At 28.0% G+C, this 16,127-nt stretch overlaps 2 protein-coding genes across 2 annotated transcripts in view; both read left to right on the forward strand.

Annotated features, from left to right (window-relative positions):
- The window catches only part of LOC113376062 (talin-1-like), a 157,592-nt gene extending 149,374 nt beyond the window's left edge, over positions 1–8,218 (forward strand). Inside the window, 20 exon segments of the mRNA XM_026615992.1 lie at positions 283–432; positions 506–687; positions 1,324–1,453; positions 1,498–1,626; positions 1,674–1,805; positions 2,018–2,117; positions 2,204–2,364; positions 2,439–2,569; positions 3,066–3,312; positions 3,479–3,581; positions 3,840–4,030; positions 4,131–4,247; positions 4,332–4,514; positions 4,793–4,991; positions 5,097–5,221; positions 5,496–5,615; positions 5,995–6,204; positions 6,321–6,499; positions 6,728–7,111; positions 7,838–8,218. Coding sequence (XP_026471777.1) covers positions 283–432; positions 506–687; positions 1,324–1,453; positions 1,498–1,626; positions 1,674–1,805; positions 2,018–2,117; positions 2,204–2,364; positions 2,439–2,569; positions 3,066–3,312; positions 3,479–3,581; positions 3,840–4,030; positions 4,131–4,247; positions 4,332–4,514; positions 4,793–4,991; positions 5,097–5,221; positions 5,496–5,615; positions 5,995–6,204; positions 6,321–6,499; positions 6,728–7,111; positions 7,838–8,015 — 3,351 coding nt within the window. The 3' untranslated portion in view covers positions 8,016–8,218.
- A 2,844-nt stretch (positions 8,219–11,062) lies between these two features.
- LOC113376063 (ubiquitin-like-conjugating enzyme ATG10) lies at positions 11,063–12,996 on the forward strand. The gene is made up of 5 exons (XM_026615993.1): positions 11,063–11,131; positions 11,214–11,306; positions 11,368–11,575; positions 12,019–12,190; positions 12,879–12,996. The coding sequence occupies exons 2-5, from the start codon at positions 11,220–11,222 to the stop codon at positions 12,994–12,996; spliced, it is 585 nt and encodes a 194-aa protein (XP_026471778.1). The 5' UTR covers positions 11,063–11,131; positions 11,214–11,219.
- Positions 12,997–16,127: the final 3,131 nt, after the last annotated feature.

The raw sequence follows: 16,127 nt of genomic DNA on the forward strand, positions 1-16,127 counted from the left end.
TCGTAACACACCTAAACTGTTTAATTTATTTATCTAACTGGCAAAAAGTCAGTTTTTGCTATGCTCGAATTATGAATTGAATGAAATTTATATAAACTAAAATTACAGTTTTTCTTTCTATATGAGCATGCTTATACTTTGTTGATTCGTACCTATGTAGTTATCTTTTTCCTTGTCAATTACTACTACTAACTTATTTAATTTTATTTAGTTGATTATATACATGCAAGAAAACACATATACAATGTAATCTTAATTTGCTGATCATGGATATTTTAACAGGGAATTAAAGCACTAGATGCAGATTATTCTGCTGAAAGTAGAGAATCTTGTGTTCAGGCAACGAAACCTTTATTAGATGCTGTTTCATCGCTTTGTGAATTCTCAAATAATCCACAATTCGTATCTATACCAACAAGAATATCAGCCCAGGTGAATATAAAAAAGAAAAATTAGAATGCAATTTAGAAATAAATTCAATCTATTAATTTCAATTTGCTTTCAGGGTCGCAAAGCTCAAGAGCCCATTCTAACTAGTGGTCATAGTACTTTGAATGCTTCTGTGAATATGATAGTAGCTGCAAAATCTTTGTCCCTTAATCCAAGAGACCCACCTGCATGGCAACAATTAGCAAGTAACAGCAAAGATGTTAGTGATTCAATCAAGAGTCTTATCACTAATATAAGGTTAGTTAATGCTTCTGTAATTACTATTATTATCATTTTTTTAAATAATTTTGTGCTTATTTGTCCAATTAAAAAAAGGTTAATAGGAACAACAATTTAGTCAGGGTGATATTTAATTATTTTTTTTTACTCTTGGTCCATTAAAATTTGGGGTATTATTTCTCTAATAGGTAGGCCTATTTTATTAAAATAAGATGTTTTGGAGTAAAATCTTAACTTTATTTGTTCTGTTCTTAATAACAATAGTAACCCTTCACATTTAGTTAACAACATCATTAATAATGAAGTGCTTACAAAATAATATTAATTAATATTAATTAATTTTTTTTCACCTTTCAACAACTATTTTGTCAATTCAAATGTTTCTTCCCTTAATAAATATAAAGAAATTTTTGTTTAAGCAATTTTTCTTGTTTTATGAAAGGTATTTTTGTCAGAAAGTTTCTGATTAATATTAGTTAATTAAATAAAGAATGTTTGTCTTTTAATCTTATTTTAAATTGACAAATTGACAAATAGGCTGCAAATTATTTCAAACATGTTTCAACATCAAAAAAATAATCAAGATATTACCATTCTAACTTTGAGGATTAAATATTATCAATATATTATACAATTATCAATTTATACTTCCAGAGAGAAGGCACCTGGTCAAACACAGTGCGACACAGTCATCCAGCAATTGAATGACTGTGTGCGTCATTTAGATCAAACCAGTATTAATGTTGTATCAACAGTAACTCCGAGCCAAGAAACACCTTACAAGGTATGGTATAATATAAAAACATATATAAATATTCTCCATTTAAGCTCTTTCAACAAATTTACATTGTTATTTTATATTTAGGTTTCCTGAGCCAGATGAGCAGTACATCCAATGAGCTAACAGACAGATTACCTCCACTACAAACAGCCGCTAAAAGTGAAGCTGAAAATTGGGTCATACAATATTACAAATGTCTCGTTATGTCGAAGCTCTTGTCAAGTATGCTGTGGGTGCTGCAACTCATTTTGTGCATTCGTCTCAAAGATTACAGCTTTTGGAATATACTAAAAGTGTTACCGAAAATGCTATTCAAGTAGCTAATCTTGCTAAACTGACTGGAGGAAATCCCAGGGTAATTATTATATAAATTATAAAATTAGTAGTAATAAGTTTTGTAGCAAACATTGTAAAATAATTGAACTATTGTTTATAAAAATATAATAATTTATCTTAATAGAATAATCTTAAAATTATAATTATGAAATTCATACGAGTAATAATTTTGAACACCTTTAAATTTAATTATGTTATTTATTTTATAATTGAAAATGTATTGTTTTACAGGCTACACAATATCACGGAGAACTGGATGAAGCTATTGATTCAATGAGAGAGTCAATTACTGAATTAATAACTTCTCTTGATGATTTATCAACACAAAATGGTAAACATTTTGCATTTTGTATACTGTTACTATTATATTTCTTCAACTAAATATATTTGACAACTCTGAATTTTAATATATTGCAGGTTTGGTAAATGGCTTGCTAGAAAGTATTAACCGAGCCATGTCTCGAGTAAGTGATAGAAGATCATCTTTGCTTGTTACTTCTTCATCAGACACTTTTGTTGATTATCAAACAAGAATGGTACATGAAGCTAAAGAAATTGCCAGAATTGCTAATGAGATGGTAATTTATTATTGTCATGAATAATTATTTGTATTTTTAATTCAAAATGTATGATTGTTTATGTACATTTGTAGAGTTCAAAAGCTGTTGCTGAGCCTGCTGCTTTGCCTACTTTATCTGCAAATCTTACTCACCACTACACGCAGTTGGCAGATGATTCATTTGGAGCAGTATTAAACACAAATCTTTCAGATGTTGGAATGAAGTAAGTAAATACTATTCTTATAAACCGAACATCTTTATTAGAATATTGATATTTTGACTGCATTACTGTATTATTTAAAAATGGTTTATTCAAGTTTTTTGAAAATTTTATTAACTTGCCATAGAGTAAGTTATAGCAATGGCAAAAAACGAAAATGAACATTTTTGCATACCTTTACATTTCACGTGATTTAAAAAACATTCAATTCCTATTGACTTGGAGATGTTCTGATTTTTTTTATCCGGGACAAAAAGTGCAAAAAATAGCTATTCCATTTTTGAGAGAACAGAGGATCCGATTCGAATGAATCAAAAAACATTTCACTTGTTTTGATGGAATGAAGAATTGTTTAAATTTTCAAAAAATATTTTGAAACAAAAAATACGAAATTTGCAAATAATTCTCAACAAAAAAAATAGTTAGAAGTTATTGAGATTGTGTATTTGAAATAAAACTGTTTGCTTGGTCTTTACTTACATTTTTTTTCAAATTTTAGAATCAGAAGCACAGTTCAAGAACTTGGACGATCATGTTCTCAATTAGTTGAATCTAGTGGGGCATACCAAATGCAACAAGGTGATAGTGCTTCTTCTACAATTTCAATGCACAGCAGATCTGTTAACGATAAAGTAGCTAAAGTTTTGGCAGCACTACAATCATGTTCAAAGGGAACTCAGGCTTGCATAAATGCTGCTAGTACTGTTTCTGGTATCATTGGAGATATTGACACTACAATTATGTTTGCAACAGCAGGTAAATATTTATTTTATTTTATATTAAAGTATTGAAGTTAGTTAAATATTTATAATGTACAGATTATAATAAATAAATATTTATTCATCAGGCACTTTGCACTCTGAGAGGGATAATGAATCTTCTCTGAGCACAGGGAGCATATTCTGAAAACAGCCAAAGCTTAGTAGAAGAAGACACAAAAACACTTGTTGCCGGTGTGCTGCAGGTTCTCAAGATCAATTGGCAGCAGCAGCCCAAAATGCTGTTTCAACAATTGGTAAGGGTCAAGAAACCCATACACATACATTTACATATATGAATCATCAGAAATATTCTTTCATTAAATCTTTTCGAAGACATAAGATCTTTTTTAGGAAGTTCTTCATCTTAAACAAGAATTTGAAAATTTTAATGCTATTTAATTCTCACATGTAATACAACATTATCTTAATTTTATTATTTATTTTAATTTTCTTTCTTTCTTTTAAGCACTGAGAGTGAAATTTGTTTATAATGATATTTATTTTATTTTTAGTCCAATTGACTGGAGTTGTGAAATTAGGAGCAGAAAGTTTGGGTTCAAATAATCCTGATTCACAAGTGATGCTGATGAACGCTGTTAAAGATGTTGCTTCTGCTCTCGGTGAACTTATTCAGGCCACCAAAGCAGCATCTGGAAAACCTATTGATGACCCTTCAATGGGACAATTGAAAGGCAGTGCTAGGGTAATTTATTTTTGTAACTGTTGTAAACTCTATATAGAAAATGTATATTTTATATTAAAATGTTTTGAATTGTGTATTAATAAAGATTATTATTTTATAGGTAATGGTAACAAATGTAACATCATTGTTAAAAACCGTTAAAGCTGTTGAGGATAAACACACAAGAGGCACACGTGCTTTAGAATCTACAATTGAAGCTATCAGTCAAGAAATTAATGTAAGTATCCTTGTAATAAGATATAAAATGTATTACATTAGACACATATTAGCCATATTTAAATTTTTTAATTTTATCTTGCAGAGTTTACAAATAGATGGTGCAAAGGGCAAAGGAACACCAGAGGAACTAGTTAGAGCTACTAAATTAGTTACCCAAGCTACATCTAAAGCAATTGCTGCTGGAAACTCTGGATCTCAAGAAGATATTATAATTGCTGCTAATCAAGGGCGTAGAGCAATTTCTGATTTACTTGTTGTGTGCAAGGTATATTGACCATATTTAATTGTTACTTAATTCAATTGCTACAGGATATAATTAAATTGAAAACAAAAGTTAGTTAAATAAAAATGAAATATGATTATAAAATTAAAAAGCTCTTCTGCTTTATAGCAAGTACATAGTCAGCAGTTCATACGATGTTGATAATAACTTTTGAAAAAGTTCCTAACTAATTATTTTAATTAATATATATACATATATATATATATATATATATATATATATACAAAGTGTGTTATATGTATTGTTTTTTTTAAATTTAGAATACTGCATACTCCTGCACGGAAACAATCGAATTGCGCGAACAAACTTTGGAAGCTGGTAATAAGGTTGCAACCCATTATCAAAGACTGCTTCAAGCAGTTTTGGCAGGAGCTGAAGGAAAAGAAAATTTGCCACATTTATCAAGACAAGTAGCTCAAAGTGTTTCTGAACTGGTTTCTCTGGCCGAAACCCTTAAAGGTACTTTTATTGATTTTTTATTTATTAATATTGTATTTACCTGTTTATCTAAATCTACATACATATCTATTACATCCCTTGATTTTAAATATAATCTTTTTTCAGGACGTGATTGGGTAGATCCTGAGGATCCAACAGTTATTGCAGAAAATGAGCTTCTAACAGCTGCATCATCTATAGAAGCTGCTGCACGAAAACTTGCCAGTTTGCGACCAAGAAGATCTGTAAAGGTAATTAATATGGATATGTTTTTAGATATTATTTAATATATAGATTTTACTTGTCATACATGTTATCTCATGTCTTTGGCGTTAAGATATGTTTGATATTCTTGGTTGTATTTTTGTAATTTCACCCAGGAATCAAACATATTATTACTGCTGAGGTACCCCACACCATGGTACGTTATATCATATGGAATTGATATAGTTTTAATCAATTACTCATATTAATGTACAATTGGTATTTTCTTGGTTGATATTTATTTTGTGATATAATTTTTAGGAAACCGATGAAAATTTGAACTTTGATGAAATGATTTTGGAAGCAGCAAAATCCATTACTGCAGCTACTTCAGCTTTGGTTAAAGCCGCAAGTGATTCACAACGAGAACTTATTGATCAGGTAATATATAAATCTTAAATTTGATTAGTTGATTTAATATTGTTATACAATAAACTTTTTCAACAGATGAGCAACCGCTTTATGCGGCCTGCCAAGCATTTCTAAAGTAGAATTTCATTTATTTTATTAAAATTTTTTTATAATTATAATGTACTTTTTTCTTGTTGCATTAATTTATGAAATATCTACTTTTTTTAAATAGATATGAAAACTTTTAACTTCACTTCTAAATAGGAACACTAACAGAACATTTTTCTTTCAATTTTTCACATAAATTGCCTTTTTGATTTGCACATTTGTCAATATAGTAACTATATTATTAAAAATTCTACTGCATTAGTTATAATAGTATTTTACAAGTTTTTTTTTTATACCTTAGGGCAAAGTTGCCAGACGTCTACATAAAACTTCAGACGATGGCCAATGGTCAGAAGGTTTGGTTTCTGCTGCGAGACTTGTGGTGGCAGCAACACAAAAATTAGTAGATTCAGCACAAGCTCTTGTGCAAGGACATGGTTCTGAAGAAATGCTTATTTCATCTGCAAAACAAGTTGCTAGTTCCACTGCCCAACTTTTAGTTGCTAGTCAGGTACAGCTTTTAATTAGTAATAGATAGTTGAAATTTATAATCTTAACATTTCATGAAATCTCAATATATTATAATTATTTGATAGATAATATTAATAAAAATAAATTTTATTTTAGGTCAAAGCCGATCCTGATTCACCCAGTTTTACAAGACTACAAGCAGCTGGAAATGCAGTCATTAGAAGCACGGATAATCTTGTGAAATCAGCTCAACAAGCTATTTCTGGAGAAGATGAGCATTCACTTGTTCTTAACACAAGAATGGTTGGTGGCATTACACAGGAAATAAATGCCAGGTGATTAAAAAAAAAATGGGTGATATAATTTAGTCTTGAAATTGTTCCACTTATACCTTTAAATATAGTTAGTATAAAGGGCTATTATTGAAAGTCAGTTAAATAGGTCAAGTCACATTGACTAATAATCCTGAAATTTTAGGGTTAATCTACTCTTAAACATTTTTATTTGTGGATTGAATAACTTTACTTAACAACAATATAGTTATTTGTAAAATTTTATTCTAGATCTGAAGTATTCCGAATTGAAAAGCAATTGGAAGAGGCTAGAAATAGGTTAGCAGCCATTCACCAAGCCAAATATCGTCTCCGCAAAACAGATGAAGGCGATCAAGAATATTACAGTGACCAAAATGATACCATGAATCAAAGTAGCCATATTGTGCATTTAAATAATAATAACCAAAGTAATAAAGGATTGAACTCCTCGTATTTGGATAAATCTCAAACCCACACAAATAGTAGAACTTTCAATACATACAACAATGTAAGTCCTGTCAGCTTTATTAATAAAAATTTATCTGCATCGGACAGTAGCTATGATGCAGTTAAAAATGGCTCAGCACATAATACAGGGAGCAATGGTCAAAATTATAAGGGATTTACAACTTTGTGAGTAAAAAACAAACTAACATATAATGAAAATACTTAAATAATTAAAAATACTTATTTGTTAATATAATGATTCATAATTTGTGATTTTTTGCCAAATGATTTTTTTATAAAGCATTTGAATATTATTTCTCTTACTAGTGTATTATATTAATATTTATATGATTTATCTCAATTTTATTAATATCAATTATTATTATTATGATAAAATATCAACTCTTATTTCTTGCTCAAACTTGTAACTTTGCCAAATGATTTTTTTATAAATCATTTGGATATTATTTCTCTTTCTAGTGTATTATATTAATATTTATATGATTTATCTCAATTTTATTAATATAAATTATTATTATTATGATAAAATATCAACTCTTATTTCTTGCTCAAACTTGTAACTTTGCCAAATGATTTTTTTATAAATCATTTGGATATTATTTCTCTTTCTAGTGTATTATATTAATATTTATATGATTTATCTCAATTTTATTAATATCAATTATTATTATTATGATAAAATATCAACTCTTATTTCTTGCTCAAACTTGTAACTTTGCCAAATGATTTTTTTATAAATCATTTGGATATTATTTCTCTTTCTAGTGTATTATATTAATATTTATATGATTTATCTCAATTTTATTAATATCAATTATTATTATTATGATAAAATATCAACTCTTATTTCTTGCTCTGACCAAACTTTTAAATTTATTTAATAAATTTCAGGTATGAAACACACAGATATAACACTGATTCAAGTCCCGTTATTATGCACTCCGGAGCAAATTCTCAAAATTTAGTACAAACTCAAATGAACTCATTGTCCAGACAGATCACTGAGAAGAAAACTATAAAAACTTCTGCAGAGAGTCGAACGCACAGTCATACTTATAAACTCGAGTAAAGAATATAATTACAAAATATATATTGTTTCATAAATAAGCATGTACAGTCACAAATTATATATATACATACTATTTTACAAGCTATTTTATAGTTTTCTAATAATAAATTTAGTCAAGCTTATATAATGTGCCTTCTAATGGTGACTTGTACAGATTTGTTAATAATATAAAATATTTAGTGCCTACTTATGTTAATATACACACCCGCATTATTCATAATATATAGATATTTATATAAGCAACACTTATTATATATAATGAAAGTTATAATTTATTGTAAAGTTATATTTTATATAATACTATAACAGATATTATCATTACATGATTTAATTCGATTTATGTTAATTTATTGCAATTTTGTGAGCTTTTACTTAATAACTTAACTGTTATGTCAAAATTTAATAAATTGACTTTCTTTTATATGCTCTGTTTTATTTATATCAAAATAAAATATAATTTTGTATTGTAGTGTATATCACGATGAATAACATGATCTTTCAGGGCCTGTTGTCTGAAAACAAAGCCCGTGTTCACACTGTGCAGGTTAGGGGTCGAGAACCAGGCGCACATTTAGCGCTAGTAAGCCAAAAATAAAATATTTATGTGTTGTGATGTTTCATATTTGTTTGTAAAGATTTCTTCAAGAATCGCTCTCAAGTGCATAGCTTTTGAACAATATGAATTGAACAGGACATAAATTCTTAGATTGACAGATCCATGTATTCATTTGAAAGCATTCATTCATACACAGCGCTATCACGCCTGCATGCCTGATTGGTTATTTATAATTTATATATATATATATATATATATATATATATATATGAGTGAGTTCTTGAGGGCGATACATCAAACAAAGAAAAGGCAAAGATTTATAAAATAATCTTCAATTCCAAACGTTTCGACATTCAATTTAATGTCATCATCAGTGGATATTACGTTGGTAGGTTACATCTAGAGAAGTGTACACAACACTAGAGATTGGCACTAACATTTATACAACTAACTTGTCAACACCATGCATTTTTTATAATTTTTTGTATGATGTAAACAGAAAAATGATAGTTTTATTTGAACAAAAATGTAAGTAGAATTATGTAATGTACACATGCCTCGGTACGCGCGAAGTACAGAAGTCATGGCAGAAATAAACTAGCCTCAATAAACGGTTACAACAACATAAAAACAATTCAAAAAACCCCAAACAATTCAAAACTGTTCTTGCAGACCATATATACACTTTAAAACACAATATGGACTTTTCTAATCCGACTATACTACAATTTGAACAAAATTTATTTAAAAGAAGAATTATAGAGGGATCTTTTTTAACTATTTATACCAATAAGACAATAAATAAACGGAATGAACTCAACACGCTGTGCGACACAAATCTCTTCTATTTAGATAACATTTCCAATTTTCTTACAAAACAATAAAAGCGTTCGCGCAAAGGTTTTACAATTCGTTCCACACATGTGCAGAATCTGGGTAAAAATATTTTTTTAAAAATGTCTTTCTCCATTACATCTTCAACCAGTCTACGAGTAACACACTATCCATTTGTGATTTTTTCAAATCAGTATTTTGTGAAAATATTGTGTAATTTCAAGTTAATGTTTATAATACATAGTGTACTGCATTACCATATCCTAATACCATGGATTATTAAAATTTTCCAATTTAACACTAAGATCAACTAATTGTAAGTACTAATTACTATTTTATTTTTTTCTTTTCACTCCAATTCAATTGTTTTAGTTTTTAATTTTATTTTTAGTTTCCACTGAATGAAGGCTAGGATTATAGCCCAAACGTATGGATTTAAAATAAATTTTTGAAAGAAATTCATGTTTTTTATTGATGTTATGCCCGATTATTAGACTTGTTAATATATATATATATATATATATATATATATATATATATATATTTGAATAGTCTTGAATTTGATGTTGATATATATGTTTAATTTGAGTTAAAAAGTCGGACGTTACATCAGTAAAAATAGTATGAGAGTTTTTTAAAAGTTTATTTTAAAGCCAGACGTCTAGCATCTTAGCCTTCATTCTGTGGTATAATAATAACAATAATAAAACACTTACAATTTTGTATCCTAACATAACATATGAAACCATTATTAATTCATGGTATTGATAAAATATATATTTTTTAACATCACAAATGGTAAAACACAGTGATAAACATGATAACTTAACAAGTTGTCGAAACTATGTATTTACTGTTCGGAGTTTGAGATAGAAATGTCACATTTTTTCTTAAAGCAGTTTTTAGCATGTGTTCAAATTTTACGGGAAATTTAAGAAGCGATGGGATCCTGTCATTTTTCAAGAAATTTTAATATTAGGTTGTCAAATATCTCCCTTCCGCTTTTTTGCTCTTGGTTTATAATACAAAAAGGCGGAAGGGAGATATTTGACAACCTATTATTAAGGAACCATGCGTTAGTTTCGTTCAGGGCCGTATTGTCGAAACGTTTGTTTGTGACTTTTTCGTTATGTTATTGTAAAAACAACCCCTCAGCGAATTTTTGGACGATTACAATAACTTACCCTTCGGGAAGTTAAACATTCAAAAATATCGAAGAATATTAGTTGGAAATTATGCTGATTAATTTTAATTTAATTTTTTTAATTGAACAATACCAAAATAAATATTTTACTGTTATTATTTAATCACACTATGATTAAATTCTTGAAATAGAAATATATTAGTAATAATATCCGAGCAAGTGCAATTATTTTAGTAAGGTGTTTTTAGGATTTTTTTAAGTAATTTTATATTTATTTATAATATTTTTAAATTTGTTTAAAGTGCGACCCTGACCTTAGTTTGACAGCTCCAAAACTATGGCAGATAATTCCTGTTAAAAGTGAAATAAAATTTGTTAATATTTAGTGGTAGTTGATTAATCTAGTGATATTTACAAATAACTGTGCAATATTATTTTGAATATATTTTTTATTTTAAGTTTTCATTTAATTGGTTTAAGAAAACAAAAAAATATAAGAAATTTGAATCGAATATTATGTTGTGATCAATATTTTGTTTTAACATAACCTTAAAAAGTAGTGTGGTTTTAGTAAACACATATGTCAGTTTACAACATTTGATAGTAATTTATTATAATTTGAATTTGATATTTTATTAAATTTTATCTGATATTATTTTGCTAGGATATTATGACTTGGGAGGAATTTTTACTTTTTGCTAAAGATATATTAGTAAAGTCTAATGAGCTAGGTGATAATTGGCAGTTAGTAGGAAAAGTAATTAAAATATGACAATATTTTTTGATGTGACATTGTAACAATACTTGTTTCTTACAAGGATGAAAATTATTCACAATACTTGATGAAACAAGAAAAACATGTTTGTGAAAATGAAAACTCACATTTGGAAGAATGCGATTCAAATGATTTTAACGATAAGTCTGAAGCAACATTTAATAGTGTTATTGTTTATAATTTTGAATATCATGTCACGTATAACATCAGCTATATGGTTCCTGTTTTATCCTTTAATGCTTCAAAACCTGGTAATTGTACTAAGATTACATTAAAAAATATTAAATGTTAAATATGAACAATACAACATTCAGATTTTTAACACACACTTTATTTAATAATTACAGACGTTTCGAGACCATGGTATGCCTCATCTTCAGTGTAATTTCAAGAACAGTTACTTGTATACTACACATTCTTTAATATTTTATTTAAATTACATTTAATTTTTGATATACAAAAATCTGAGTGTTGTATTGTTCATATTTAATATTTAATATTCGATCCATTTATAACACAAAATTCTATATTAAAAAATATATACATGCATAATGTGATAATTAGCTTATTGTGTAAAAGATTTTTGTTAAGAAAGTAATAAATTAAGCTAACTTTATAGAGATGCTGTCAAATTCGATTTATCAGTATTTTTTATTTTCTTATGCACTATTTTTTAATATTCTATCATTTGTAGATGGTACTATTCTCACACTGGACAGTGCATGGAAAATATTGTTACAAAATGGTGTAACGGACAGTAGTTTCCATTCAATTCTCACACAAATGGATCATCCAGTATTACAAATACCATTTTTGACATTACATCCTTGTAGGACACAGGAATTGTTAGGAAAGTTTCAGAAAAGGTACTTACTAACTTTACTTTTCAAAGTGATCAGTTGAACTTCATTAATAATCACTTCAAAATATACTTCGAGATTTGAACATTATGTTTTATAATTTATTGCCAATATTAACCTGTTTTATTTGTCTCTACTTTGTAGACTACATTAAATATCAGAATATTAAATGAACAAACAACAACATTGCATGCTACTAAATTAAAAAAATATTATCTCAAGTAGTAAATATATTAAACTATTTAAATTATCAATTTTTTTGTTGAGAAGATGCAGAAGATGCAAGTTCAGTGTTGTTGAGAAGATGCAGTCTATTGTACTTATAGTCCAGTCATTATAGTAAGTTTACCTCGGAATTTGAGATACCATGCTGTAAGTCTGTAAATACTTGTATATTGACACCCTAAAATTGTCTCATGGCATTGAGACCCTACCATATTCAGGTTTTGAGACAAGTTTAGGGTGTCAATATACAAGTATTTACAGACTTATAGCTGGGTATCTCTAATTCCGAGATTCTTACTTAATTTAAGCATAAATGACTGGACTATTAAATAACTTACATTTTCTAAATGCCACTAAAAGTATTCTAAAGTTTGTAACATTTTTTCTTTGTGTTCGAAACAGTCATTTGATTACTTAACATTACTAATTTACCTTTTGAAAATTGTTTTTTAATTGTTATAACTTTCAGTTATAATCTACTACTTACATTTATATCTGTAATTGGTCCATATATTGGCTTACGATGCGATTTGCGATACGGGCAAACAAATGATCTGACGATGAAATTTGACTTTGCTCATAAATGAATAACATATAATTTTAAATATGCTAAACATCAGCTGAACGAGGAATTCTTATGATGATGAGCGATGAATAATTTATTTAAATTACTAAATTAATTGAATATGATAAATTATGAGATCGAATATTAATGTATGTGAAATTTATATAATCTGAAGAACGAAGAAATATATTTTTATATAAACTTATATTGATTTTTATTTTTAAGACGTTTTCAATAGTTAATTATATAATATATAAAATATAAATTGATTATATTATATTTCTGATAGTTTTTTCATATAAATCTAAATTATCAATTATGGCTTAAATTATTATTATTTAATTTGAATGAATAATTATTTGAATTAATCGGATTATTGACTAAATAACAAATTATATAAAAATTAATTAACTAAATTTCTTTGTTTGTCTTGCCTTTTTAACAAATTATTAGTTTAATAAATTCACATTATTTATCAATAGTTTTAATTGAATTGTTTAACATGAATTGCAATGAGTTTATTTAACAAATGCGTTTTAAATCTGTATGTAGTTAATTAGTTTATTGCTTTTTATGGGTTTAAACAAAATCGGAACTTTTTGAATTAATTAAAGTATTGACTTCATTATATTAACAAATTATATAAAAATTAAATTTCATTTCACATTTGATCCATTTGTTTGTCTTGCTTTTAGTTTTAATAATAAATAAATTCACATTATTTATCAATAGTTTTAATTGAATTGTTTAATATAAATTAAAATGAGTTTATTTGACAAGGGTGTTTTAAATCTGTATGTAGTTAATTAGTTTATTGCTTTTTATGGGTTTATACAAAATCGGAACTTCTTTGGTGCGTTGATACGGACTTCTAATTTAAAACACTCCATTAAAAATTGGGGGACACATGTTTTTTAAGACAATACAAACGAGCGCGAACAATTTGTTTCTGAATATCGATAAAGACGAACAATAAACTTTAATAACTGAATGGCCTTTGGCGACCTTACTGGAATTAAACAAAGAACGAGTCATATTCACGAAAAGCCTCTTGAACTGTTTTCACTAATTACTACCAGCATAACGCTTACATATCTAGAGAATAAATATAGTGAGCATGTCCATGGCCCCATATTGAAGCAAGACAAATACACAATACATCTCTAATTATGAATTTATATTCAATTAACTGATATAAATAATGCGAGGTTGAAGCTAAAATGCAGCTAAACTACAAACAAATAAATGCCGACAAAGAAATAGAATAAGGTTACATTTGCGTTCGCAAGAATAAATTATGTTAATCTTGAAAACATTGAAGTGATGATTATAAGAATAGAAGTACATATATTGAAAATCTATCTCAAATTTAATTAATTCATTCACTAATATTCTTTAAAATCTTCAAAAATTTCTTGGTAGTACAAATATCATTTTAATATAATCTTTTGCCGTTACTTAAATTGGAAAAATGTAGTATTTTTTTAGAATTCATCACTTGAATGAATATAGATTGCAATATGTTTTGAAATAAAGTAACCCTTACCCAGCAGAGCTGCATCAAATTAAAACTCATTATAATTAGAGAAATTCTAATAATAAAATACACCTAATAGAGATAGGCCAACCGTTGAGTTGTGTTTTCTGAAAAATCCACTTAGTTTAGAATAATCTGGGTAAAATTATAGAAAACTTAGTTCTGATCGGTGTTTAAAAATAAATTTTAAAAAAAATTAATACGGAAATCCGTCATGTTCCATCGTTTTTTTTCAATCGTTTATTTTCTGATGCAATTCTGAATCTTTATTGTTCACCGTAGGATTGAAATTTAAAAAAAAAGAGATTGAAGCCAAAAACTAATGTAAATAAAATGCTTATTTATTAAAATGCCTATTCATATATTAAAGCTTATATTTTATACACAATATTTTTTTCGAAGATTTTCATGTGTTTGAAAGAAAGTTCATATTCATAAAGTCACCGTAGCGTACCACTAATCCGTGGTTCTATTCCAACCTCGGGCACGCTCGATATCAAGCAGTAATGATACCAAATTTCCACTTTAGGTTACAGGTCTCAAATATAATTTCAAGTGAAAGTAGCCTATCGTGGGCATTGCTGCATCACAGACAAGTCGATACTATTAGACACACGTTTGTAATATAATTAGATAGTAATATCAAAGAAGGGGGAAGTCCCGTAACGCCGGACGGCGCCAAAGACCGGACACTCTATTAACACGTATTATTAAGCGATTATAAACCTTTTCATTCCAAAATACAAGTAAAGGGGTACTGAGGGCACACAGGTACAGGATCACTCACCAAGCCTCACCTGTGACGCACACGGCCATGGCGAGAGCAACCCTTTTCTGTTTTAGGAGCAATATCACGGCGTCACCTAAATATCAATGAAGTAATTCTAAGCATATTTATGCATTTACTTTCAGTGGTATGCAAAGATAAAAGTTGTACTTGATTGTTATCCGTAAAATGGCAGAATATCATTAGATCTTTTAACCATTTTAGTAGGTGCCATCAAATGAATGAAAATGTCTGTCCCTTAGCAACGGACAGTAAAACATATTGATATTTCTTGTGAGAATTTACGTAATTTATTCCAATTATTTAATGTTATTCTGTATGAGTGCTAACGGTCACTACATACCCACATTTTTTCGTATTTCCTAGTCAAAGAATGAAAAACTTATGAATGCACCAGCTGAGAGATCGGTGTGGCCTAGCCAAAGTGACTTTTTTTGCAATATCTAAGAATATCGTCAAAGACACATATGCAGACATTTCAGAACGTGGAGATGGCTGCATATGTGATCAATGCAGGTTATTTTGAAATGTCCGGTACTAGATGCCACTGTTTAAAAATCATATTTTTTTATACCAAGTTTGATTGATAGTATTAATTATTTTTAGCAAAGATTTCGGTTTTGTTAATTTGGTTTGAATTCTAACGTTGTTATCCAACATAAATCATATTTAATAAACATTTCGTAAATATTTTTTATTTATTTATAAATAACCTTAGGTGCCCGCCGCTTGGGGACTTTCCCCTATTAATTATTTATTGCAAGCGTTGGTTAATTCATTTTTTTAATCAAATTCCTTTCAAGCCGATCATTTGTCAGTATTTAGACTG

The sequence above is a fragment of the Ctenocephalides felis genome, unplaced genomic scaffold, assembly GCF_003426905.1.
Source record: "Ctenocephalides felis isolate EL2017-DRISC unplaced genomic scaffold, ASM342690v1 CF-g0.4_SCAFFOLD_01886, whole genome shotgun sequence".
Taxonomy (NCBI): domain Eukaryota; kingdom Metazoa; phylum Arthropoda; class Insecta; order Siphonaptera; family Pulicidae; genus Ctenocephalides; species Ctenocephalides felis.